This window comes from Trichomonas vaginalis, chromosome IV (assembly GCF_026262505.1).
Source record: "Trichomonas vaginalis G3 chromosome IV, whole genome shotgun sequence".
Taxonomy (NCBI): Eukaryota; Parabasalia; order Trichomonadida; family Trichomonadidae; genus Trichomonas; species Trichomonas vaginalis.
This window is the reverse complement of record NC_067206.1, coordinates 6,885,101-6,910,949: the sequence shown is the minus strand read 5'-3', so window position 1 is coordinate 6,910,949 and position 25,849 is coordinate 6,885,101. Positions and strand designations below refer to the sequence as shown.

The window sequence follows — 25,849 nt, the reverse complement described above, 5'->3', positions numbered from 1 at the left end:
GAAACATTTAATTACAACAGTATTTTCAATTTATTGATATTTAAGCTCTTCATTTATTGAATATGATCAATTTTCCAATTTCAATCATATAAAAAAGTGACAACAAATGCACATCACTGAACTTCCTTTAGCAGTCCCTATTTTTGTTCTCCCGGCAGGTGTTGTTACTGAATCAGAACTTGAAGTCATAAACAAATTAAATGAAAAGACAACAACAATCGAAACTAAAAATGCACATGATTTTAATGAATTCTGCCTAAAAAGAAAACTCAAACATGGTGACTCTTTCGAAGCTCAGTTTGTGCCCTTTAATAACTTAGATGAATTTCTTCAATATTTCAATATTTTTAACTTATCAGGCCGTTTTTCTTTCCAAGATTGCTATACAGTTGTAGTTCTTATCGACTTTACAGTTAACCTCGATGTATCAAGAGTTCAGCAAAATTTCGAACAAATTTTTCAAAATGCAAAATTTTCTAAGCGCATTGTTTACTTTTTATATAACTGTCCTGCAGACGAACTTGTAGAAATTCCAAGATTTTATCAACTCCTTCAATCATTTAATTTATCCACGTCTACACAAACAATTACTAATTTTGTTAAACCTCATGTAATTGATTCCATTATGATGACGGACAGATTCGTTAATTACGCAGGCAAGAAGAAATTCGCCCACGCCTACGAGTCAGATACGCCAAATGCGTTTAGAATCGTATCTCATGACCCAAATATGGTTATTAAGTCAATTGAACAGTTTCCAAAAGCATCGGACGGTTCACCGGAGATGGTTGCCGCTATCTGCGAATTACACGCCCTTGTTGATGAAAAATATCGAGGATTAATTAAGCCTCTTTCTAAGTCTATGCTCGAATTGTCACCATGGTCGCTAAACGAATCCGATTCTCAGGCATTTTGCTCGTTTTCTGCTGCTTGTGGAGCTTATTTGAAATTTAATAAATTTACAAAAGCGGTTGACTGTGCTTTACATGCTATGAAGATGGAGCAGAAGGTTATGACAGACAAATACATCTTATCTATCATAGCAAATCATATTTCTGATGACATGGAATACAGATCTTGGTGTTTTATCAAGATTCTCGAAGCAACGAACAATTTTCATAAGGCTGCTCTCGTTTCTTATCGAGTTGGGCAAGCGTTTAAGAAGCACGAGCCAATTCAGGGCCAAATTAAAAAATGGATCGATTTTATGATCGAATCCATCAGAATTTTCCACTCTAGAAACGCTATGGGTATAGAGCTCAAGACATTGTTCAGTGGAATACTGTCGGAAATCTTAGAATCCGGACTTCCTATTTCATTATACCAATCTAACAAATTATTCATCGAGATATTTGCATTACAAGGTCCTTTATTGCCTCCAAACACACAGCGCGACTTAAATAGCTTCTTATTAACAGCTTCAAACAATGATACGAATTATTCTTACAAATTCCCATTTTCAATCATTCAAGCTGAGGCTATTCCACCTCAAGCATCAATACAACTTCCGAAAACTATGAGTTCAGTGTTTATTTACAATGCAGTTTCAAAATCAAACCAAAACCTCGTAATTCCGGTCGGATATCCACAGAGAATCGCAGCGAAAATCCGAAATCCCTACAAAATACCTATAAAAATCTCATATTTGGTCAGCCACGTTGACGGTTTACAATGTGAGCGTCACAACGCAGATTTCAAAGCTCTTTGTGATACAGACGTCATCTGCAATGTTACACCGCTCGTAGAAGGCAGCTTTACCATTGATTCTCTCATGGTTTGCATGTACGATATTCCTACAATGGTAAAATTACCTCAGCCCATTACATTTAAATCCGTTGCCAATGCCCCAACATTTACTGTACGAACAGATCTTCCAAACAACAAGACAATTGAGGCATATGACGGAGAAAGCCTTACTTTCCATGTTTGGGTACTTAATACGTCATCTCGTACAGAGATATCACAAGCACAGCTCCAATTCAGACCAGATGTCATTCATACAGTTACATGTTCAGCTCATGACATGTTCATTGAGCCATTTGACGAAAGATCTTTCACTATTACATTCGTGGCAAACACGGGAATGAAGAATCTTTCATTCTCCGTTGTCTGTACCACTTCTTCTAACGTAACTTCCATACTTTCCATTGACCGACCAATTAACGTTGTCCCAGCGATTACAATTTATTCTATTTACCCATTACCACTTGTTCCAGAAGTTCCTTTGACTCCCCAGTCCAACATAGTATTCCTTGCCGTAGAACTCCTCAATTCTTCATCGGAAGCACTGAACGTAAATTGCTCTTTCGATCGATCGGCTGGGGAATTCCCCGGCGGTTTTATCGGCTCAGAAAAGTTGATCGGCGCCATAGCTGGAAATGGCAACAACTATGTTTTCTTATTAGCAGCAGCACGTGATGAACTGATGAAGTGCATTGAGACATTTAATGATGCACAACGAGCTGCAGCATTGAGAAGTCACGTTGAAACAGTAACAAACAAAAAACTGACTTCTAACGAATTCAAAGTTATTCGGAAACAAGCTGCCGTTGGATCTTTCTTCGAGAAACACTTGTCCGTTGAATGGAACTCAGCAAATGGAAGAAATGGAAAGGTTGACATGAGACTCCTTCAACCAGAAAAATCTGTAATAGATTTAATTGAAGCAGAAAACGTGACAGTTTCATTGAAAGTATTGAATTCATATGGTCATGAAATACAGCCTGACAAAGTTCCTGTCAACAGCGATATCATGATTATTGTGACAACATCGAAAGAGTGCAATTCGTGCTCTATAATGATGTTTAACGAACCAAATGTTGTTTGGGAAGATTCTTTGACACAAGAATTGAATTCTTCTGAGTTTAAGTTCAAACTGTACTTCATAGAACAGAACACGTACAACTTCACAGTCAGATATACAGTGGATGGAAGAGAATTGAAGTCTCCATTCACTGTAACTGCTTTATAATATATATTTATTTTTTGTATTATTTTGTATACAATTTTTATTTAAAAATAAGTGTTATAAACTTTTTAATTATCATTTTTTAGATATAGTCAAACTTAAGCAACCATTATTAACTACATGTAACATCTCTATTATCTACTGACACTAAGTTATCGATGTCACAAGTTTTAAGGTTGCATTTACCTCTTTCTGACATTATGAGAGAGGGTCAAAGTTGCTATTTGTCACTTTTCCACAAGAATATAATGGGGAAAAAGTTATCATATAGTTGATCTCATTCACTGAGTTGAGAGATGCATGTAGTGTAATGGGATAAACAGTGTGATTGCTGCTCTAAGTCCTAGGTTCGAGACACATTGGCTTCATTTTTCTCTTTTTTATTGACGTAAACTATTCAATTTTTGTGTTCTCCATTCAAATTTCAGAATTTTTTTTGCAGATTTCACGCTACATTCGAAGTTACCTTTTGTAACAACCACCACTGCCTACGAAAGACGAAAGTGTGTCACGATTTCACCCGGAAATCCGACGGTTGTTTAAGAGTAAGCACTTTTGGCACCTACTCCTGACATTATCTCACATTATCTGAAATTTTTTATTTTCTGTATCTATTCACGCCTGCATTCGACATTTTGAGCGTTTGTCAGAAAGTTGTAAGGTCACCCTTACATATATTTTAAAAAATCTCATACTTCATTTTTATATTGATGTTTCTTTGGACCCGTGGAAATCCTACTTAAGGGGGTAACTTTCTGAAGTTTACATTTTTAACATAATTGCTAATAATACATCATGTGATTAGATTAACACATAGTGCGCATGGAGTAATATTACCCTAACATAATGCGCAACTATAATATATCACCAATTGGATTTGACCTCAATGTAAATATTAAAGAACAGACAGTATATTGTGTCACAATTCAAGGAAATGGTTTTGAAGTCGTAGAACTTCATGTTTCAGTTGACATGTTCAATGAATATTCCTCTTCTTTTTGCATTAAAAAAAATTGTTTCTATGATATTCAAGTGTTGACATCATTGCGATAAAAAATCTTGGAAAAACTCCAATTCCAAATTTCATCTCTGACATTATGCAAGAAATTGGTTAAAATTGAATGTCTCAAATAGCGCAGGTCTGATTTTGACACCAATTTGAGAGAAACTCATAGAATTAATTGTATGAGTTAACTCAAAAATATGATCGGACATGCGCTTTAGATGAATTCATTCTTTCTCATCTATTTCTGAGATTCTCACGGTTTTTTGACACTCTAACTTGGGAAATTGATTTCTCAGTAAACTAAATACATTCACCTTTTTTGATTTATTATTTTAACTGCATATAATAATATATCAGATCTTAAAAAAAGTATTTTAGTTCAAACAGAAATATGTGAATGATTCTCACACATATTTCACAAATCCAACTATATTTGACTATCTTATTAAATAAAATGAAGAAAATAGTTGGAATTATTCATTCGTTTAAAAACATCCACATGATAACTTGACTCTGGTGGTAGGTTTGGAGGAACAATAGTAATGGATACCGAAATTTCCTGAAATAACAATAAAAAATAATACCGGATAATAAATTGAACAAAAATGAATGACTTTTCATAAGTTGTTCAGACAAACGTTTCATCTAAGAAAAAAATTTTGAAAACTCGCGAAAAATTAAAAGTTTTGTACAGACACCGGAGCATAGACCATGACCTCATGGCCTCCTGAAAGATGTCCACGAATGTACTCCGTTTATGACACACGGCGCCACTATCATCACCATGCTTATCAACGGAGAGCAACGAAATATGGTTGTCAAAACCGCTAACCACTTCATCTCGTTGGTATTTTATGAATAATATTAATTCTTATCACATTTTGAGCTCACCATAAATTAATTGTTTAGTTTACAAAACCGATTGTAAATTTTATAGACTATTCAAAATTCCCCAAAAATTCATCATTTGCAATATTTCAAATATAAGGAGTAGGGGTAATTTTAGCTAAAAGTGACACGCCTGTAAAAACTGACACACCTGTGAAGGGTGTGATTACCGATCGGTAATTTCGACAGTTTAGAATTTAAAATTTTTTATGGAACTGTTGCGAGTTTCATAAAGAATTTAAGGAATATAAGCAAAGATTTGAATCAAAATCTTAGACCTAAGCCGCTCGATTCGCTCGCGGCTTCCGCGAATTACAGATCAGCAAAGATTTGAATCAAAATCTTCGAACTAAGCCGATCGCTTCGCTCGCGGCTTTCTTTATTATTTTAAATTTGCATATTTCCATCAAAAGTTCATAAGGTAAAAAATTTCGTTTATTTTTACTAAGAAAAAAAAGGTTTTTGATAATAAATTTATTTTATTTCGAAAAAGTAGCAATAATCGTAAAAGGGTATTGATAGGTTTGCTAAAGTAACTAATTTTAGCTGTCAAATACTTTTGTATTTTGAAGTAAATTAGTATAAATTTGTTTTTACTTTTATTTCGAAAAAGTAGCAATAATCGTAAAAGGGTATTGATAGGCTTGCTAAAGTAACTAATTTTAGCTGTCAAATACTTTTGTATTTTGAAGTAAATTAGTATAAATTTGTTTTTACTTTTATTTCGAAAAAGTAGCAATAATCGTAAAAGGGTATTGATAGGCTTGCTAAAGTAACTAATTTTAGCTGTCAAATACTTTTGTATTTTGAAGTAAATTAGTATAAATTTGATATTATTTTAACTCCCTTTGAAAACCTCAATTTTCCATACAGAGGGAACGGGAATAGCATCCAATATTCCCTGAGAATGGTTGCGCATTCTCAGTTCCCTCTATATTTCGAACGAAGCTCTCATCGGTCTTTTTTTTTAATACTAAACGTTTTTTTCCCCTGTCACTTTTAGCTAAAATTTGGGTTTGCCGTTTCCGCACACCGGTTCCTTTTTTTTAGGAATTTTTTAGATTAAAAAATATGCTTTGTAAATCATTTTTTGTAAATCGGCAAAAATTTGGAAATATTCTGACGACAATAAATCTGGGAATAGTATTTTAAATACGAGAACAACCTATTTAAAAGTGTTTCGCTCGATTTTGTATAATTTCAAATTTTCGCATATAGCTTTCCGTGAATTACCGTGATTTTACCGCCACATCAATAGTTTACGACACTTTTTCCGTAAATTGAGTAGTTTACTGCACTTTTTCCGTAAAATTGAGTTACGGGAATCCGTAAGATTACCGTACCTCACTTCTAGTTGAAAATAGCATTAGTATATAATAAATAGATATATTATTCATATTTTTGATTTTGAATTACGGAAAAAGTGAGTTCAGAACTTCCAATTATTATTTGATTAATTATGTTAAAAATACTATAAGGAATTAAAATACATAATGTTGAAATTTGAATTACGGAAAAAGTGAGGGTGAAAGTGAAGTGAAAAACTAAGATATTTTTTATTGAAATAATCATAGTTGTACAATTTTGAAACTATATGTAAAGCTATAAATTGAATAAATTCAAAAACAAAAATTGTTTATTCTTATTAATAAATATATATTAATCAATATTTGAACAACCCGTAATTAAAATTGAATTCCTCTTAAAATTTAATCCATACGTTAATTTTTAATTTGCTCGGCGAATGCCGAGCTTCCCTACTTCTCTTGTCATTCCTTCAAAAACTCTAATCTCATCGCACTTACAAACATCATGATTTGATGTATTGTCGAGAAATCTTAGACTTGTTTGTCATTTGATTATAGCATTTGAAAGTCATCTCGAAAATCGATTAACAAGACAATTTCCCAAACATCTACATACAAGTAGATGATGGTAAACCCATTAGAGTTGTTTTGCTATGATTCCTCCAATCTTATGATGAGAAAAATCATATCAAAACAGCTCTAATCGAACATTCTACACAGCTTAGCATCCAGCTAGTTCCAAGTAATGCGATTACAACATCAACGGCCAAAGCCTTTCAGAGTCCTTTAATCATTTCTTCTCATCTCAATGTGAAGTGGCCCCAAACGAACTACAAGCTGACGTTACAACGCATTACAACCCGGTTAATACGAGCATATACATTAGAGCTGCTTTGTTATGATCTCCCTCATCAATTGATGAGAGATCTCATTATGAAGCAGCTCCAATCGAACTAAAAACCTACATACAAATGAGTGAAAACAAACACATTAGAGTTGTGTTGCTCTGATTTCTCTCATCAGAAGATGAGAGATACCAGAACAAAACAACTCTAATCAAACTTTCTACACAACTCAGCACAGTATCAATGCAAAGTAATGCGTCTGTATCGTTAACAAGCAAAGTTGTTTCGGGTCCTTCCATTTTGGAAGAATTCGGAACAACTTTGCGAATTGATAGTGTAAACCCATATACATGAAAGCGTGCATGCATAAAGACCGGTATTGTCAGCAATGACTACCTGCCCAGCTATGAGTGATCAGAGAATTACCATCTCAGGCTTTTTGAGAACGTTTCAGCCAGGACCCTCGTATGTTGACTGTGAGAAAGGCATCCTTTATCTGAAATAGATGCTTTTCCAACAATCAAATTCGAAGATCTTCGACGTTGTTGTAAAAAGAGAAGGAGAAGGAAAGAAGAGGAAGGAGAGGAAGAAGGAAAGGAAAAGAAGAAAAAAAAAGAAAAAAAGGACATATTAAATATAATGCGCACTTAATAGTGCCGAGGCGGCGGAGCCGCCGAGGCGCGATTTTTTTGACCCTATATTACCGCACGGCAATGTTTTTCTCGATTTTGTACAGCCCTAAAAAATCTACAGTAGAACCCCATTCTATTGCTACTTTATTTCATTCTAAAATCTACGCCATTATGGCTCTGTGAAAATCTAACTTTTTTTTTCAAAAATTTCGAAAAAAAATTTTAAAAATTCGAAAATCCATGAATTCGACAGGGTTTGAAAAAAATCATTTAAGAGAAACTTAAGGATATTATGTAGAGTATGTTAGTGTGGACAAAATGAATTTTCATCGATTATTCATCGAGATATTGCGTTAACGAACTTCTCAAAATTGAGAGCATTAACGTCCAGTTCTCAAATTAACATACAGTCGAGCGCAAAATTCATATTTGCCCCTAATGAAAGAAAATATTCATAGAGGGATGGAATACGAAAACTTATTGAATTACCAAAACAATTGTCAATATCTTTAGTTTGATCGTAATAAACTAAAAATGATTCAAGATTCTTATATTTTACGCAATAATCTAAATCGATCTCTAAATTGTATTCATTCATCAAGAATGTAACAAAATCAATGTTGTGTGAAATAATTGCACATTTCATGCATGCTTCATTTGGTGTTTGATATTTCAAACATTCACTCATGATCTCTGGATTTCCACCTAAAAATGAAAATTGCAGACATGTTTGAGTTATTTCTGAGTTAAATTTTGTTCTTAATAACTTGAAACAATCAACTGCTCCATGGTAACAACACAATTCAGGTAGTGAAAATCCTTCATAATAATCCGGATATAAATGACTTTCAAGTCTTTGATTTTTATCAAAATCATCTCTCTCAGTGAATATGATGAATGATTCTAAGCTATTATCCATAATTGCCTTGCAAATTGTATTTTTTCTATGAATATCGAGATTTTTAAAATTAAATCTTTTGAAATGATCAGATTCGCCTAATATAATTATATATTCTTCATAAAACAACAACATTGAAATATCCATAACATTGTTGACATCTTTGACATGATAATCATCAAAAATGCGTTTTGCAAGAGATAAATATGAGAGGTTATCGATTTTGTAATTTAATCGTCGTCGTTATCGATTTTGTAATTTAATCGTTATCGTCTTTTTCTAAACGTGCATTTTTACATTAAAAGCAATGCAACTCCAAAATTAATTGGTATTTAGACTTTAATTAGGTGCAGACAAACAAAATGCAGTCCAAATATTTTGGTGATATATGAATTACATAAATTTAGGGAAATTGAAATTATATCTTTTTAAATTTTTAGGAAAACAGATTTATAGAATTGTTTAAGTCATCAAAATAATGCAGACTTAGGTCAAATTTTCCAAATTTAATCATTTGCAAGACTTTCAAGCGACTTCAAAATGTCGAAATATAAGTCCAAAAATAAAATTACGATTACAGTCTATCCTCAATTATTATCACGCTAATTATTGAGTGACCCATGCGTTCGTATGTATGTAATACCTTTTAAAAAGGAGATGAGAGAGATAAACTACATTTACAATTTAAATCTGATGTATTTACTTGTTACATTTACAAATGTAAATGTTTCTCGTAATGTTTACATTTTGTAAGTATAACGAATAAAAATGACGCACTTTTTTTACAAAGTCAAATTATTGTTCGATTTTTGCAGCTTGTAAACGATTAATTGTATAAAGCAATTGATATTAGCACGACATAACTGAATAATTCTAATATTGAAATCAAAAGCCCTTAAAATATCATGATATTTTAATTTCATAACAAATCTAGGAGACTATTTGATGAAAACATATCCGATGTGGTTTTGTTGTATTATATAACTTGTTATTGACTTCTTAGCTTTCCAAATTTTTTTCGATAATGAGAAAACGAATGAAAAATCAACATTTGGTCCATTTAAAATTTGATTTGTTTACATTTTTTTTACTTTTTGAATTTCAATTTATATTTTCCTCAAGAAATACTTTAGATTTTAAGAAACTAAATCATATAATCTACTAAGAAAATATATTAAATCCTATAATACTCAAAGTTTTGTGATAAATCCGATCTTTTTTATTTTACTTTTATTATGTTTTTGCAAACTTAAGGTCCTCACTAGGTAAAACATAATACTCTTTGAAGTTAAGTATTTTCACAAAGAGAGGACCAACAATATCAAAAGATTGAATAAAGATTTGTATTATTTTATTTATTTTTAAGAACATGTTTAAGAACCCTCATTATCTCCACGAATATTGCATATTTTTCTATTCTAAGACCACCAAAATTACGTTTTAATATAGAAAATAACATATTTATGTGATGCTAAAGTCGAAGTCCTTAAAAAATTAGTGTTAAACATCCATTTATTACAAAATTGAAAATATGTAAAATATAACACATAATTTAGTTATTTGACTCAATTATTAGTTATGCAATATCAGTTGTGTTTATATCTGCGTTATATCACGAGATGCATTGAATTGTCATAATTAGATCACCGTAAATCTTATCAATTTTTGATACACTTCCGGTGAAAAATTTAGCCTTGACAATAGGATGAAATATATTGTAAAAAAATAAATTTTAGATTTTGAAGTTTATCATTTCGAATAATGAAATATAAACAATACAAATTTTCTGTCGTTTCGAGATTCATAAATGATCGGAATCTTCCAGCTCCGACTGAAATAGAACTTTCGGAAGCTAATTTTCAAGACGAATCTTCTTTATTAAGATTTATTTTGGATATCCCTAAGGATTTAAGCTTTTCCATTGACTCATATTCAATGAATCTTTTGATACATTTCATTATCGAGCAATCTACACAAAATGAAACAATATTAAAATTCACAATTCAAAATATCACTTCTTCGAATATCTTTCAAATAGATTTGATACTACTGGAAAATTTATTCGAATATTTATCGCATTATATTAACCAGATTTTTTTCATTTTTTCATTAAAATTAATTCATTTTAAAGCTTTAGATAACATACAATACCTTTATTTATCAACATTTTCCGATCAATATGATGAGATATTACGTTTCATAAGCAGCAGTGACAATTCTCTCTATATCATCGATACATTTATTGCTTTGATTAAAAACAATATTCTTGACGTTGAATTCTTCCAAAACGCAGTTTTACTCAAGAAAGAAATTTTTTCTAGTATTATTGAGTACGAAAATCAATATTCAACTTATGCAATTGCAAATTTCTTTACAAAATTATTAAAATATTACCCAGGATATGCAACTGCTCTTCCATGTTCGGATATACTAATATCAAATTATTTCAACTTTTTTAATGACGTGAATTCAATTATAAATAACGAAGATTTTGTTTATCTTCTCAAATTTATAGTTTTATTTTATAAAGCAGTCGATATAACATCTGAGATGGCTTTAGAATTCATAAAAACACTTGAAATTCTGCGAAGTCTTTCTCCTCACTATTCATTTACAGAGTATGTAGTTCAGGGGTATTATTGTGTACTTCCTCTTATACCCATGCAAATTTCATCTACCGATTTTTTAAATTCACATGAATTTTTAATTAATTATGCAATTGAGAATTCAAATCTTCACAAATATTTGAAATTATATTCCAGATGTTTCCGCAGATTTGATAGCGATGAAATATTCAAAAATGTTTTTCATATCTTAAAACCTTGTAGAAGTTACAACAGAATATTTATCAGAAAATCAGGATCTTTCTGAGAAACAGATCTTTATTTGCAACGATATCCTAACGAGGGTTAATTTAATTTTTTTTTTTTATTTCAAGTTTGAGTAAACTTTCAAGATAATCTATATAAGCCTTTTGATGTTCTTCATCTAGATTCTTGTTTAATATGTGATGAATTTGATTTTTTTTTGAAAATTCAAGATAAAATTCTTTTTTATCTTGATCAACAACATGAACAATTCGAGTACAGCGTAACATTTCATCAATATTTTCTGTTTTCTTCGTTTCTAGATATTTTTCAAATATTTCTTGCGGAATCTCATTTTGATATACCCATTTATTTTTTTCCGGATGCTGATCTTTGTACTTAACGAAATATTGCTTGACTATTCGCTCAGAAACAACATATTCGATCTCTTTTCTCTTTCTCATTGAATATTTGTGACACTTTTGAATTCAATCAAATCAAAAATATTTGAAATTGCTAGAATTTTTTTTCTTTCTCATGAATATTTGAAATGACTCAAAAGGAAAACTCGTTCGATTCAATTCAATTTTGAATCAGAATTTTTTAAGGACCAATAAATCAAATTATGTTAAGAAAATCTTTTTTTAACTCAGAGTATCAAAAGTACGTTAAACCTTCAATTTTATCTCATGTCGGAAAGCGAACCGACAATAGTGGAAGAGAATCAAACTATATCAGTATCCATCCAAGCTATTGTTGATGAAGAAAAAGGAGATGGAGCTGATATGCTGGATTTAATTCAAAATGAATTGAATTCCCGTAAAAAATTGAAATATAGAATGGAAATACCTGAAAATCCCCAATTCCAATTCTCAAGGAAAGATATAGCAAATTAAAATTTACAGATCCTACAGAAGCTGCTATATTTATTGCAAAAGATTCATATAATTCTTTTTATCCATTAAATTTTGAGCAAGGAAAAAAGTTTCGTTGTCCTAACTGCCAATTTTGCATGGAGCTTGTAAAGACTCATGAAAATGGTCAACTTTTCTTCATTCCAGTAATTAAACACGAGCATAGAGCAAAGCAATGCAAGCCGAGTAACAATATACCAAAAATTCTTAAGTTGCAAGCAGGAAAAAAAGTCTATGAATTAGCAAATTCTGATAATGTTCCTCAATGCAAAGAAATTTTTGCAAAAGAATTGAATATTCCCAATGCAACTTATACGATGTTCCATAATATAGTAAATAAACTTAAAGGAACCACAAAAGGGGATAGAATTCAATCTTACAATTATTTCTCAACAATTTTTTCAATCATAAACAAAATCGAACAAGGATTCTGCGAAATGATTTTAGTTAAAGAAGTTAACAATGAAATTGAATTGCATACATTTAAGAAAGGTGATGAATTACTTGAAAATTCAAAAGACTTTCAAATTTATTCATTTATTGTAATTCCTCCAATAACTCATTTTTACATGCAAACACAAGCTTTTTGCGGAATAATTCAAATTGATGGAACGTTTTTATTTTGTATTAAAAAAGGAAACTTACTCATTATTGGTACACCTGCACCAAATAATAGACTTATCCCTATTGCATTTGCATGGTCTGTTAGTGAAAATACGATAACAATTAAGGATATGCTCACTAAATTGAAATCTTTTATTCCACCAAGCAGATTCAAGAATATTTATTCCGATCAAGGTCCGGCAATTATAGTTAGTATACATATCTTCAGTACGGTGGCACTGCGCACCATCTTACCGAAGATATGTCAATCTGACACTTTACAAAACCACTAACGTATATTTTACATCACAGATGCAATATTTCTAATAACCTTAAACTATTTCTGCCACGTAAAGTATTTATCACATAAACCACCTCATCTCACCTCTCTGTACGTTATATATTGTGCGCAGGTCATTGCCCATGACAACTCCCCGCGACACAATGCACGTGCATGAAAAAATAAACGTTCTCACTAACGTACACACTAACGTTCCCACTAATGTTCTCACTTACAAAAGTATTGCAACTCCTCCCATTGCTGTGCTTCACATAACAGCTCATAATCTTCTGACTCACTTTCTTCTTCATATAGGTCAAAATCACTGTCATAGTTTATACCTGTAAGTTTTGACAAAGCTAATGAAACACGCTTACCGTTTGTATCATATGCTTGTATATATCTTCCATTATGCTTGTAGTCATAAACGCTCAAACTAACTTTACCCTTTCTCCCTCGTATCTGATAGAATGTATTTTCACGAGGAACGAAGAACAAATTCTTGAACTAGGGTTGTTAGATTCCCGACGATAGGTGTCTTGGAAGATTTGCCTGGTGTCATCATAGTGTCTTTAAATCAAAAATTTTATTTTGGAGTTAGTTTTATTGATTTTTCAATAAAAAACATTTCTAAAACAAGAAAAGAAAACGATAAAATATTTATATTTTATATAAGGATCTTATATATTTAAAATAAATATCATTTTATTTTTTTCATTGGTGTCTGTCAAACCATAATACACTATTCAAAAATTCAATGTGTCTTGCGGTTTCAAAAGACACCTGCAAATTGAACGATAGCACAGACACTATTGAATTTTACCCATTGTATTTAGTTTTTACCCTTTTTATTTTTAAGAATTAATGACTGAAACAGCCGTTTTGCTATGACCTCAATCACTTTTATTTATTATTTTAAATATTATTTAATTTTATTATTTGAATAGGCCAACTTATATTTGAGAAGCTCAATTTGAGACCGCTTAATACATTGAAATATCATAAATATTGAAATATTAAAAAGTGTATTTCAAAATATTGAAATTATAAAAATTTATAATACTGAAATTGAGACAAATTAATAAATTCAATGCGTTTTTTTTGAAATAACTCTCAAATATTATTTTTTGTTTATTTAATGATGAATAAATATGATTGCTTTAGTCAATCATAAAAACTAATTTAAGTTTAAAATAATGAAAGGATAATTTGATCGTTTTTTAAAATACAATTATTTTTGATGATTTGCAAGAATCTTTGAAAAGAATATAATATAGGTTCTATTTTTGTAAAATTTATCCAAATCAAGTATTACATAAATTACGATTAAAAGGGCGCGTAAAGGGTTGGCGTCCTAAGGCGTCCTGATGTAAACTATTCAATTTTTGAGAAGTTTACACCATAATTGAATAGTTTATGGCGTCCTGAGAGGAGATTTCAATGGGTATGGCGTCCTAAAAAATAGAAGAAAATGATTTTTTCTCGATTTTTCTAGAAATTGAATTTTTTAAAAAAGAAAAAAATCAAAACGTATACATTCAAGAAAGACTATAAATGAAGATTTTTCTATTTTTTTTCATTCTAAAACATCTTTTTTTGGATAATTTTTTTTAATAAATATGTAAGAAAGATTGAAGCAAAAGTAAATTTACTTTAAGAAAATTCGTTTTACATGATGTAAGACCCATAACAACTATAAATATTCAATTATTTAAAATAAAAAAAGAAAAACAGATTAAATGTATCTCACATAAAAAAAAAAAAAAAAAAAAGGTAGTGGGGCTTCCAGGCACTTCGTGCCCTCTAGCCCCGAAGATGTTTAGTATAAATGAAGTTTTTATTCGGAAAATTGTTAGTCTTCTGGTGTGAATTCGGAGGACTCTTCTTGGATAGAGTTTTGTATTTCCTCCTCCTCTTCTTCTTCCTCCATTGCTTCTGGGAAGAAGCCTTCTTCTGGGTCGAAAACATTATATAATGTGTAATTGAATGACACATATATATCTTTCTTTGCGTTCGCTCCTGACAAAGAACTTAGTTCAGGAATACAGAAGACTTCTGTACGTTGGAAAAGCTGATGTCCTGGAACGAATTTGGCATTAGAGACTTCTTTTTTCCGAATTGTTCAGGAGTTTCCATGACGACAGTAACAACATCTCCATCTGCGAGGTCTTGTTGTTGTTCGGAAAAGGTAAAGAGCAATGATATGAATGGTTGCTGCGTTGAATTCGAGAAAGTCGAATTCAAATTGTGTTGTCGTATAACATTCAAACCATTTTGTACAGTTGTCTCCGAACTCGTCAACGTATTCATCTTCGTCATATCCGTAACTAAAGACTTGAATTCAGCAATTCTCTTGTCGAATGACCGTTGCATGTAACGAGGAAGATTTTGACGAACTTGGTATAAAGTTCTCAACATTATAAGCTTAGTAAATGTTGGAAAATACTGAACTAAGACATCGCTAAGTCAATTGGATTTGGAATTGTCTTAGTAAGTTCAATTGAACTAGCAATTGCTTTGTTCAGAACTTCACAGAACTGAGTATTGTATGTAGCGTCTGGTTGGTGTGTTTTCTTCGGCGTCTTTGAGATATTTAGAGCAAATTTGTTGAAGAATTTCTCTTAATTCGTTGTTAGATTTTTTGGTGGTTATTCTAACCGCTGTGCCGGTTCTTGGAGGTTGTGGGGCTTTGGCTTTGGTTAGCGGTTGAGAATTGTTAATGTTTGAATTGTGGTTAACAGCGTTGGCTTCCATTAGACAAAAATAAACTGTTTTTTCAAATAAGAGTTTGAGATGAACCGTTTTCGTCAACGGAGACTCCCTCTATTTTTTTATTTTATTTAATAGTTACCGTTGGAAAACCGTTCCATCTCAAAATATGAATGAACTATAAACGTTTTTTGTTTTCTATATATACTTTTTTGTCCAACGGTAAAACTTTTTACACAACGGTTTTTGAAGGTCGGCGCTGTTGACTTTTTTGTAGAGCACTCAAAATAGTATAACTTTGTCCGGACAAGTAAGGGTCTATCTCGTCGCACAGGAAAAGTTACAGGCGTTCCAAGGAAGTATACTTTGAGAAGCCTTTCCCCCTTATAGAATGAGATAGGATGGTTATTTTACAAAACTAACAACACGTTGACCGAGTAGTTTTTTGTGCTGAACAAAAAGTGTCATATAAACATCTGTCAAAAACCGCTTTTTTAACTTCACTTAAAATGCCACGTAAGCTACGTAAGAATATACGTAAGAGGAAGAGAGCATTGAAACATCCAATAGTAAGACTAACACCACAACAACAGTTGCAACAACAAATGCTGAATGACCCCACTATGTTGCAACAAATGTCAAGCAACCCTATGCTTTTAAACCGAGTTATTGGTGCACAGAGTGGAGGTTTAAGAGCGGCACTTTTAGCGAAAATGGCAGGCTATGGTGGAGCTGCAGACGGAACAGCCTATAACCCTCAAAGTCAAATGAATTTGAGTTCACTCAAAAATCAAATAACAGATGTCAAAAAGTCAAACATAGACATACAGAAGCAAATAAGTGAAAACGAAAAGAAACTAGAATATGACAGACACACAAAGAAACTAAATGAGTTAAACGTAGAGAAAAAGAAGAAAGAAGAACAACTGAAAGAACTAAGTACAGAGGAATATGCGAAAAAAAGTGTCAGAAAAAGCAGCAGAAAGTAGCAAAAATGGAACAAATGTTATAAATTTGAAAAACCATACTACTCAATATAAAGTACTGAAAGATGAAGAGATAAAACAAAAAGCCCTGAAGACATATATGGATAGCGATGAGTATAAAAAAGAAGTTGAAGCAAATGTAAAGGCAGAAAAACTTTACAGTTGCAAAACCAAACCGTACAGTATGAAAACTTAGCACAAGAAAGTAAAAATAACGACGCGGCTATGCAAAAGGCAATGAAAAGCGCAGATATATAAAAAGCTAACAATGACTGGTTAGATGCCCAAGCCAACGCTAAAGCAGCCCAACTCATAGGGTCAATAAGGACAAAAATACAAGCGGATGAAGACAGTTCAAATGAAGCTTTAACGAATGCTGACTTTAAGAACGCCTTCGAAGCTCTTCATAGTAAGGTGAAACAAGTGAACGATTTCTCATCTGGAAAGAAACTGAAGTCTGAAGGTTTCGACAAAGAGTTAAAAGAAGTAGCACAAAATATGACGAAAATAACAGATGCAGCAACGAGACAGGCAGTTCAAAGTGCCTATGACGCCGTTAGAGCAACTGTTGTGAAAAGTCAAGAAAAAGAGTTTACAACAGACCAAAAACAGACCTAGTAAATGCTTTCTTAAGAACGAAAAGTCAGGTAGGACATTACGCTGCAGATGGAACATATGTGCCAGCTGGTGGAATTTATATACCCCAAAACCCTCCAAGAGAAGCACCTGCACCAGGACTACCTAAAACATTTACATCGTCACATGGACATAGACACAGGCATGCACCAAAACCAACACAACAACCAAACACAACAACCAGCACAACAACCACCTCCACAACCAACACAACAACCAACAGTTCAAAACCCTGCACAACAACAACCACAAAACAGAGCAAGGACATAAAAGAAGTAGAGAACAAGGAACCAAGAATTCTTAAAAATGCTTAAAGAAGAGTGTGGTTTCCCAGATACTGTTGACTTTAGTGACAGATATAAAGAAGCTATTGGAAAGTTCAAGGATGGAAATACTGACCCGAACCTATTTAGCTTTATGGCTCAGCACCAAAACGGATATAATCTCAAACCTGGAAAATACAAGCTCGCTAAGGGATATGATTTAATAGCATATCATCCAAATGACATGGGATGAATTTACTCCGAGATATTTGATGTCAGAGCTAAATGACAATTCAACTTTCGTCATGAAACGCGTAAAAAAATAGAGACGGAACGAAAGAACAAAAAGCTTATGAATGCGGATGACGTAGATAGGGAAATTGTAAAAACGGTCTCGGAATATATGAAATGCCAGCAGATGAGGTACAAGAAAACTCCACAGGAAGAAATAGTTCAATACAACCAGACATGAGAAATAGTTCAGCAACAACAGCTAGAAGAGCCTGAAGGAAACGAACAAGTCCCTCCTTTGGAAACTAACTTCACAGAACTAGATGAAGATTTGGAACAGCCGAAAAATCTTGACCCTCAACAAGAGTATGCGGAGAATATGGAATCTTTCCAAGAGTCAAAAAAAAAAATTCGGCTGACATAGTAGAAGAATATCGAAAAATGTTTGCCGACATACAAAGACTCCAGCACCAATGAAAATATTCAGCATGAAATGGAAGTACTGAAGAAAATGTACACAAATAACAACAACCCTTTTTACTTACGAGCATTTAACGTTCAATCTTCGGATGAACTCGGTGAAAATAAAAGGTTAAATTTCAAGAAAACATATAGAAATGAAACATTGTTTAAAGTTCATTCAGAACCTAACCAAGATGGAAACAAAACCTACTTTTGTTTCTGCAGACGATGGAACTACAATGAGATGGGTCATAAAGCTAACCCGGATAGGTGGTTCATAAACTTACAACCACAATTCCAAGAAGTTGTAGACGCAATGGAAGTCAATGGTGAACCAGATATAGCTGGTATTTTAAGCGCGGCTTTAATGCCATTGAAAGATATGAAACATGCAGATATTTTGGACCAGTATTGAAATGAACATGGCTGATGGAATATATAACACCTGACGTTCTAGAACATTTATCTCAAAGAACTACACAGAACCATAGAGATGGTATATTTGGTGAAGAGTTTAGAAAGAAAGTTAGGGAGAGCGAAGGAAGAGAACCTATTGTACATGACCTTGCAAATGAAAGTTTACAAAATGTCATAAAAACTTACTTTGCAGACAATGAACTGAGAAGGGATGAAATTTAAGAAAACTCAAATGGACAGTACCAAATGAAATGTTAGTATTGGAAAAACATGTTCCTTGACAAAATAAAACCAAACTACAGAAATAAATGACGCAAGACTGAAAGATTGGGTAAAAGCTTTCCCATTCACAAAAGATATTGTTGGTAACATGGAAAGAAAACCAGAATGGCTACAAAAACATATATTGGAAACGAGCATATTCCATATGGACAGCACTGTTTGAAGAGCTTGAACCGGAAACTCAGGAAAGATCATGCAAAACAATACGCGACGACTCAAATACAAACTATGACAAACTCTTCTCTAGGATATAGGTTACCTGAGGATGGGCGACCAGAGCCAAAAGGCAAAAAGGACATGGGAAATTTGCAACATACTAGATGAACATAATGCAAAGATGCAACAACTTCAAGCAGAGGGCAATGAAGGAAAAAGAAGAGTTAAAAAACTCAGTCAGGAAGAAAGTAAAGCTTGGTCCACGTGGGTTCTATTATGACATAAAATCCAACTATTCTATATTTTTACTCATATGAATATGTACGCCGCTCAGATATAACGCCAACAGTTTTGGATGCCATGAACGGAATGTGTTCCGAATGTATAACGAATGCGACAATGCCATTAGAAGGTCAGAAATAGTTCCTGGAACTTACGAATATACAACTTGCTGTTTCTTATGGAAACGTAGGTGAGTTTGGAGAAGGTTCTTCAACAACCAGTAGATATTGCTTGCGGACAGTTTCATATTATTTCTATTGACAACTCATTCTTTATACGTGGAACAAGACATTGAAATAAAACCTTCTGCCAAGTTGTCTGACAAGAAAGGTTGCAATGGAATTTTCTATGTCGGATACCAATATGCTCCAGAAGTTTTCATGGGATATAAGATATATTCTAACTCTGACTTGGTTCAAACAGTAACATGGGCAAACTATGAATGGTTCGCTTTGAGAAACTCAGTACAACCACAAGCGAGAGAACAAACAGACCAGTATGCAACTATTGAGAAATAAGAAGACTTGACCCTAACGTTCCAGGAGTTTATGTTAACCTTTCTGGTTCAGATGGAAATGCTGTCACTAAAGTAAAACTGAAACTTAGAGTTCCTTTGTCATCTTTCCTCATCTTTCAGGTTTTTTAGATACTTGCCAAACTGGGCAGGAAAAATTTCTATTGAACTTACTCCAAGCAAAAATAACTTAGTCATTGCACCAACACAAGACCCATTCACTCTTACAGACGTAAAGGGAGCAAATCAAACGTCATTCGCCGAATTTTGCAAAGACAAAGTTGACTTAGACTTTGGTTTCTCAAACCTCAACACTGAAGTAAAGTATTATTTCAATGCTGCTGGAACTGCTTGGGACCCAGTTAAGTTCACATGCGAAAAATTTGAATGCAAGAGAATAGAAAGCAGACTTGCAGTCTATATGTTGGACCCAGATATTTCAAATGCTTTAGCTGCCAAATATATTGCAGTTCACTTATGTTCCCTATACACCAAATATCTGTCAAAGACTTTGCAGGTGAAGTTGGAAACCAAAGTGCTGACCCAGTGCAAGAACAGATATTGCTTTAACAACTGCAATGAAACATGCAGATACTATGTTTGTACTGTTCAGACGAACTATAAATGACTATTCTTGGTTCTACAACCCTTGGTATTAAATATCATATAAAACATAGATGGCAAATATTATCCAAGAGAAGAATATTCTACAGTTGAGGATATGAGGTCATACAACTTGACATTAGATGCTATGAACTTTAACAACAACTTCACAACAACCATTAACCCTGAAATGCAAAGTTCTATTATGCCATATGTGAAAGTATGGACTCATACAGGAGGTCAAAAAAACTCAATATACAAATGGAGACCGTTCAAACTTTTGGCTTGGCATTCCATTTGCTGACTCAGAAGACTTTATGGGTGGTATTTCAACTGTTGGTACTGTACAAATACAATATACTGGTGACAGAGGACGGTCCAGATGAATTGAGAGCAAAGAAGTTTACAAAACCAATAGCACTTTTCACGGAAGATGCTCTTTTGAAGATTCGTTCGATGAAACTGCTGGGGGGTCCTCAGATTGGCATAACGACAGCTTCCATCGAGCAGATTTTGGCAGCAGGTCAGTAAGTTGTCTTTGAAACTGACTTCTTCTCCGTCAAATATTGACAGTACGCCAGTTTTGACATAATATTGTATTATAAACTTTCCTTTAGTAATATCTGTAAGTTTTGAAGTTATATTTTTGTCTGCTTCAAGAACTTTCACCATTTCAGTTATACCAACTTTCTTTGCTTTATGAAAATATTTAGGTTCAGCAAAGACTGCTATTCTATAACATTTTCCATTGTTTGTGTAAAGAACTATTCTGTCAATGTATTTGTATTGTTTGTGAGTATAAACTTTGTTCTGCTTCAATTCAATAAGATATCCGAATACGTCCATCTTTTTATTCTAAGTAAAATGTCATTCCGAAAAATAGAAGCGTAAGTGTTTCAAAAGGTTTAATGGCGGTGGCAGATGTGAAGTTAAATTCACCAACTCAAACAAACAGTCAAAGTGTTGTTGTCAATGTCAAAGACAGAGATGTTGAAGTGGGGAAACCATACGAAGACGAAGATGGTATAACAATTGTTCCTGTAAAAGAACCAACATATCCTGAAGTTAGCAGAGACTTAAGTTCGTGTGCAGATATTCGAAACGACTACCAAACAACTGAAAGACAAACTTCAAAACTCAGGAGAAGATTGTCAAGCTTTTGGGTATAATGTTAAACTTGGTCGAACACAACCCTGTTAAAAGTGAACTATATGCATCGCACCTCATGAAGTTTTGAAAGAACTATTGAAACTTTTGACAGAGGCAGACGATATAAACATCAAAAGAATAAGAACCCGACGTTAGTTGCTGTGTGTTTCATATAATGTCATTGACAAGATATACGTTATGAAAGGAGGGTGAAACGTTGAACTTAAAGTATAGTTCCCAGACGTCATAAAAATATTTTGACGACCACAACATTTCATTAAAATTTATTTGCTAAGTAAATGGCAGAAGACAAATGGTTATACTATTACGACTAAAAACCCCGAGTCATATAATTCTATAAACAACAACTTACAAAGTCCTCAAGGACGATATTGTAAACTAACCTTAAACACAATGACGACTTAAAGCCTGTTTTGCTCTTTTGACACCAGAAGACTTTATTGTTGTGAATGGTAAAAAATACTCCTTTGAAGATACTTACTCAGATATACCACCAACAGGTTTTGTTGACTTATTTAATACTTTAAGTACGGGTTAACATGTGCTGCAACAGAGCAGGTTTCATTATGTTTGGATGTCCGACTGAGTTTACTATAAACGATATGAGCTATAATACAAAACTTATTTCTTGGGTTTTTACTACCAACAGTTTCCATATAACAGGAAAACGGTGTCATAACAAGAATGTCTATTCCATTGACATTAAGCACACCTATTTATATATTGTTTCAAACTTAGGTTCAAAGTGCTATTCGAAATGTTCGACATGAAACTACTATGACCAAAGATACTTATGCGTATTAAACAATACTTTCTCTGCCTGGTTTGCCCTATTGTTCATTCGAATGCCAGAATTTTCAACCTTAGTGAACTCCAAACACTTTGGCAAGTATAACGTTGACATTAGTTGACCAACTTTGTTCCTGTAAAACTTTTTATGTCCTATGTATTTGTCAATGACGGCAGAAAGTTCGAATTGGAAGATGCAACTGGTGAAAGTATTGTATTACAAGAACAACTTCAACAACAATAGCTCAAGAACAACAAATGCAAACAAATGCATTCTAAGGGAGAGTAGTCCATTCTGTTGGAAACCACATAAGAAATGTGTGTTGTCATAGCTATCCCATTTTATGTTCACACTACTCATCCACCAATGACCTCATAACATCTTCATTAAAATCCTATCATATCATTGTTTGTATTGCAAGCGTTCGCAACCATTTCATAAAATACAGGCTATGATATTTTCAGGTTCTGCAGGCATATTTCCATAAGCTCCCATGGAAAGCTGAAGATATTTAAACTTAGGGTTCTCAAAATTAACATAATAGTTGTCTTTCTTTCTAAATAGTGCCCAAATACTTTTAACTTAATAGGCGTATAAGCTGCTGTAAATGTTGCACTTGAACTATCTGTATTCTTTGAGAATGAACCGTCCATAGGAATCCAATCCATAACTTTAACGGAAAACATAAAGCCTCGTTTGTATAATGTTCTACAAGTTTCTGTATAAATGTTAGGGTCCAAAGAGAATGACTTTGGATGAATGAAACATTCATTAAAATCCATCTTTATTCGAAATAGTTGCTGGGTTACAGTTGTAATAGTAACTGTTCCACTAGCTTCTACTGCCTTGTTATCATAGTGAATGGTTCATTCCATGGAACAAATTTATTTGTCGGTGGATTTGAATCTGAAGCAAATGCAACTTTAAGAGTTGGATTGAAAGCAACGATATCATTTACAGATATAGATGTGCATTGTAATGCGTCGCTACTGAACTTTACTTTAAGCTGAATGTTTCCTGCAAAAGCTGGAATAAATCGAATAGCTTCTAATGGAAGGAATCTTTCTAACAGGAATTCTTAAACGAAGCTTAAAATCAAATGATTTTCCGCTGCGTAATTGGACCACTAACAATTTGTCCTGTTCTGCATGTTCCCGAATGACTCCATACATCTTCATGTCGAGTCTTTGAGAAAACATCTACTTTCTTTATTTGTTCGGTAGTTTGTGAGTTTGAAGTTATATATGCTTCTTTCTCTGCGTTGTCTTGAGAATATACGATACGACCATTTGCAGGATTTGATATCCAGCAACTGCATAGAAAGCGTCTATCGAAACCAATCCAAAATCCTGGTGGGTTTGTTTTATCGGAACCTGAACCAATTTCTTTATCTACAATAAATTGACCTTCCATTTTATACGTAATGAATGTATTGTAAAGGTCCAACATATTTTCACCAGGAGGTGAGAGATTAAATGTTACCAATGTGTTATCTTTAGCAGTTCCAGGTTGTGAGGAATCTTTGCGTCAGAATATTTTCTATTAGTGTCACCAATTTGAACTGCATTGTCTATGATATCGAAATATGAGCGAATCTGATGAATATGCTCTGCTGGAGTAAATTCGTTTAGCTGTTCGTTCTGCATGTATTTACTAGATAAAAATATCTATTTACTTCATTATTCTCACTCTTCTTCTTGGAATTCGTGGTGGAAGTTGTTTCTTGACATTTTCAATGAACTGTCATTCTCTTTTGTCTCATTTCTTTCACTGGTGGGTCAGGGTTCTTTGATCGGGTTTGCTTTTCAATGAAATTCACGACTTTGCAATAAGCTCTTGGTTCGTTATTGAAAGAGACAATCTGGCTTCTTTTCTTCTGGTTCTATTGACTTTTCGGTTTGAAATAGAAGGTTTTATATGGGCTTGCGCCTCGGTGCCATGCACCTTAATGTTGTCGCTTTCTGGATTCGCTAATGGAACCTTCTTTTTCTTACGTATATTTTACATCTTTACTCTGACTTACGTAAATGAAAGGATGTTGTATTCCTCTTGTGCGTCATTTAATATAATAGACTCTCGCTCTGATTTTGACAAGCTCATTTTACATCGGTTAAAAGTTTTAATTTTATTTTTTTTATCTGCAGTCAAATGACTCAGACAAGTCCTACGGACAAGACCCAGGGGGTCATAGATGTTGAAGCATTGAAGAAAGAAATTCGCGAGCAATTTATACCGAACTGAAGGAACAAAAACAAGAACAAAAGCCAGAGAGACCAAAGAGAAAAACTTAGTGAAAAACAACTTGCTGCATTAGCTGCTGGAAGACAAAAGAACCCACGTTTGCTGGCGAAGAAAGCTAGAGAAGAAGCTGAGCAAAAGGTAAAGAAGCTGAAGCAAAAGCAAAGGAAGCTGAAGTGAAGAAAGAGTAAATGGTTTATTTTTATCGGAACTAAATGTATAGACAATTACCTTTATCTGTTGCGTTCAGTAGTGAAAACCCTGACGTCAAATAAAGGGGAACAGAGTAACGTTTAAGTTTCCAACAGACTGGATTGTGAACATAAATGAAAGAAAAATATATTGGCATAAAATCTATGTATATAACACGTGCTTTCAGAAAGGTTGACTTTATACTTCAAGTCGAGATAGAAAATGACGACAGTCTTTAAGCGCCCAAAAAATTCACATATACAAATACTTTAAAGACGATACAACATTGTTGCAATGTATGATTTCATTTAATGAGATGTTCGAGAAAAAGTTCAACATTGAAGTACAAACTTTACAGCCTTTACGTGAGTTTCTTGCACAACTGAAAGAAGAAGGTAGTCAGCCCACACTTATAGACTTTCATTTGAATTTAATGAAATGAAGATGGAACACATGACTGTCACTTTGTTGTATTCTCACCATTCAATGAAGTCGCTAAAGAGAAAGAAAATCCATTACGTATAAGATTTCAAATCTCTGAACCAAGTGATGATTTCAAGAATGTTTTCAATTATGATGCAATGCTTCCGAGGAAAAATGAATTTTCAAAGATTGTAACACCTGACATTTGGGATAGAAAGCAAGCTATTCTTTTCTCTAATATAGCCAAAGGCGTTGAAAATGAGTTCATTGGTCATACAAGAACTTCACCATTTCTACATAATCTAATAAAATTAACTGGCTTCAATCGTGAGTTTTGGATAGACTGT

The 25,849-nt window shown here is 33.2% G+C and overlaps 2 protein-coding genes and 2 pseudogenes across 4 annotated transcripts, besides 13 other annotated features; 2 read left to right on the top strand and 2 right to left on the bottom strand.

The window, feature by feature from the left end:
- Nucleotides 1-101: 101 nt before the first annotated feature.
- On the top strand, nt 102-3,030 carry TVAGG3_0044270 (uncharacterized protein; the record flags this gene model as incomplete). The annotated part of the gene is made up of 1 exon (XM_001302368.1): nt 107-2,971. One exon carries the CDS (start codon nt 107-109, stop codon nt 2,969-2,971), a length of 2,865 nt encoding a protein of 954 aa, XP_001302369.1.
- Nucleotides 3,031-3,138: 108 nt separating this feature from the next.
- Nucleotides 3,139-3,168: a mobile genetic element.
- Nucleotides 3,139-3,168: a terminal%2Cinverted (terminal inverted repeat of tvBac_53III transposon ID:TVAGG3_0044260).
- Nucleotides 3,169-4,962: 1,794 nt separating this feature from the next.
- Nucleotides 4,963-4,992: a terminal%2Cinverted (terminal inverted repeat of MuDR-3_TvMULE3 transposon ID:TVAGG3_0044250).
- Nucleotides 4,963-5,883: a mobile genetic element.
- Nucleotides 5,854-5,883: a terminal%2Cinverted (terminal inverted repeat of MuDR-3_TvMULE3 transposon ID:TVAGG3_0044250).
- Nucleotides 5,884-7,755: a mobile genetic element.
- Nucleotides 6,568-6,641: a mobile genetic element.
- Nucleotides 6,972-7,232: a mobile genetic element.
- A 285-nt stretch (nt 7,756-8,040) lies between the features above and the next one.
- TVAGG3_0044210 (protein of unknown function (DUF3447)) lies at nt 8,041-8,691 on the bottom strand (the record flags this gene model as incomplete). Its single annotated transcript, XM_001302369.1, has 1 exon — nt 8,041-8,691. The coding sequence occupies one exon, from the start codon at nt 8,689-8,691 to the stop codon at nt 8,041-8,043; it is 651 nt and encodes a 216-aa protein (XP_001302370.1).
- Nucleotides 8,692-8,757: 66 nt separating this feature from the next.
- Nucleotides 8,758-8,964: a mobile genetic element.
- Nucleotides 8,965-11,849: 2,885 nt separating this feature from the next.
- Nucleotides 11,850-11,880: a terminal%2Cinverted (terminal inverted repeat of rnd_1_family_319/TvMULE1 transposon ID:TVAGG3_0044190).
- Nucleotides 11,850-13,078: a mobile genetic element.
- Nucleotides 13,079-14,480: 1,402 nt separating this feature from the next.
- Nucleotides 14,481-14,905: a mobile genetic element.
- Nucleotides 14,906-15,000: 95 nt separating this feature from the next.
- On the bottom strand, nt 15,001-15,566 carry TVAGG3_0044170 (annotated as a pseudogene). Its single transcript has one exon. A coding segment is annotated over exon 1 (566 nt).
- Nucleotides 15,567-22,935: 7,369 nt separating this feature from the next.
- Nucleotides 22,936-25,849: part of a mobile genetic element that runs on past the window's edge.
- On the top strand, nt 24,798-25,078 carry TVAGG3_0044160 (annotated as a pseudogene). The gene has a single exon. A coding segment is annotated over exon 1 (281 nt).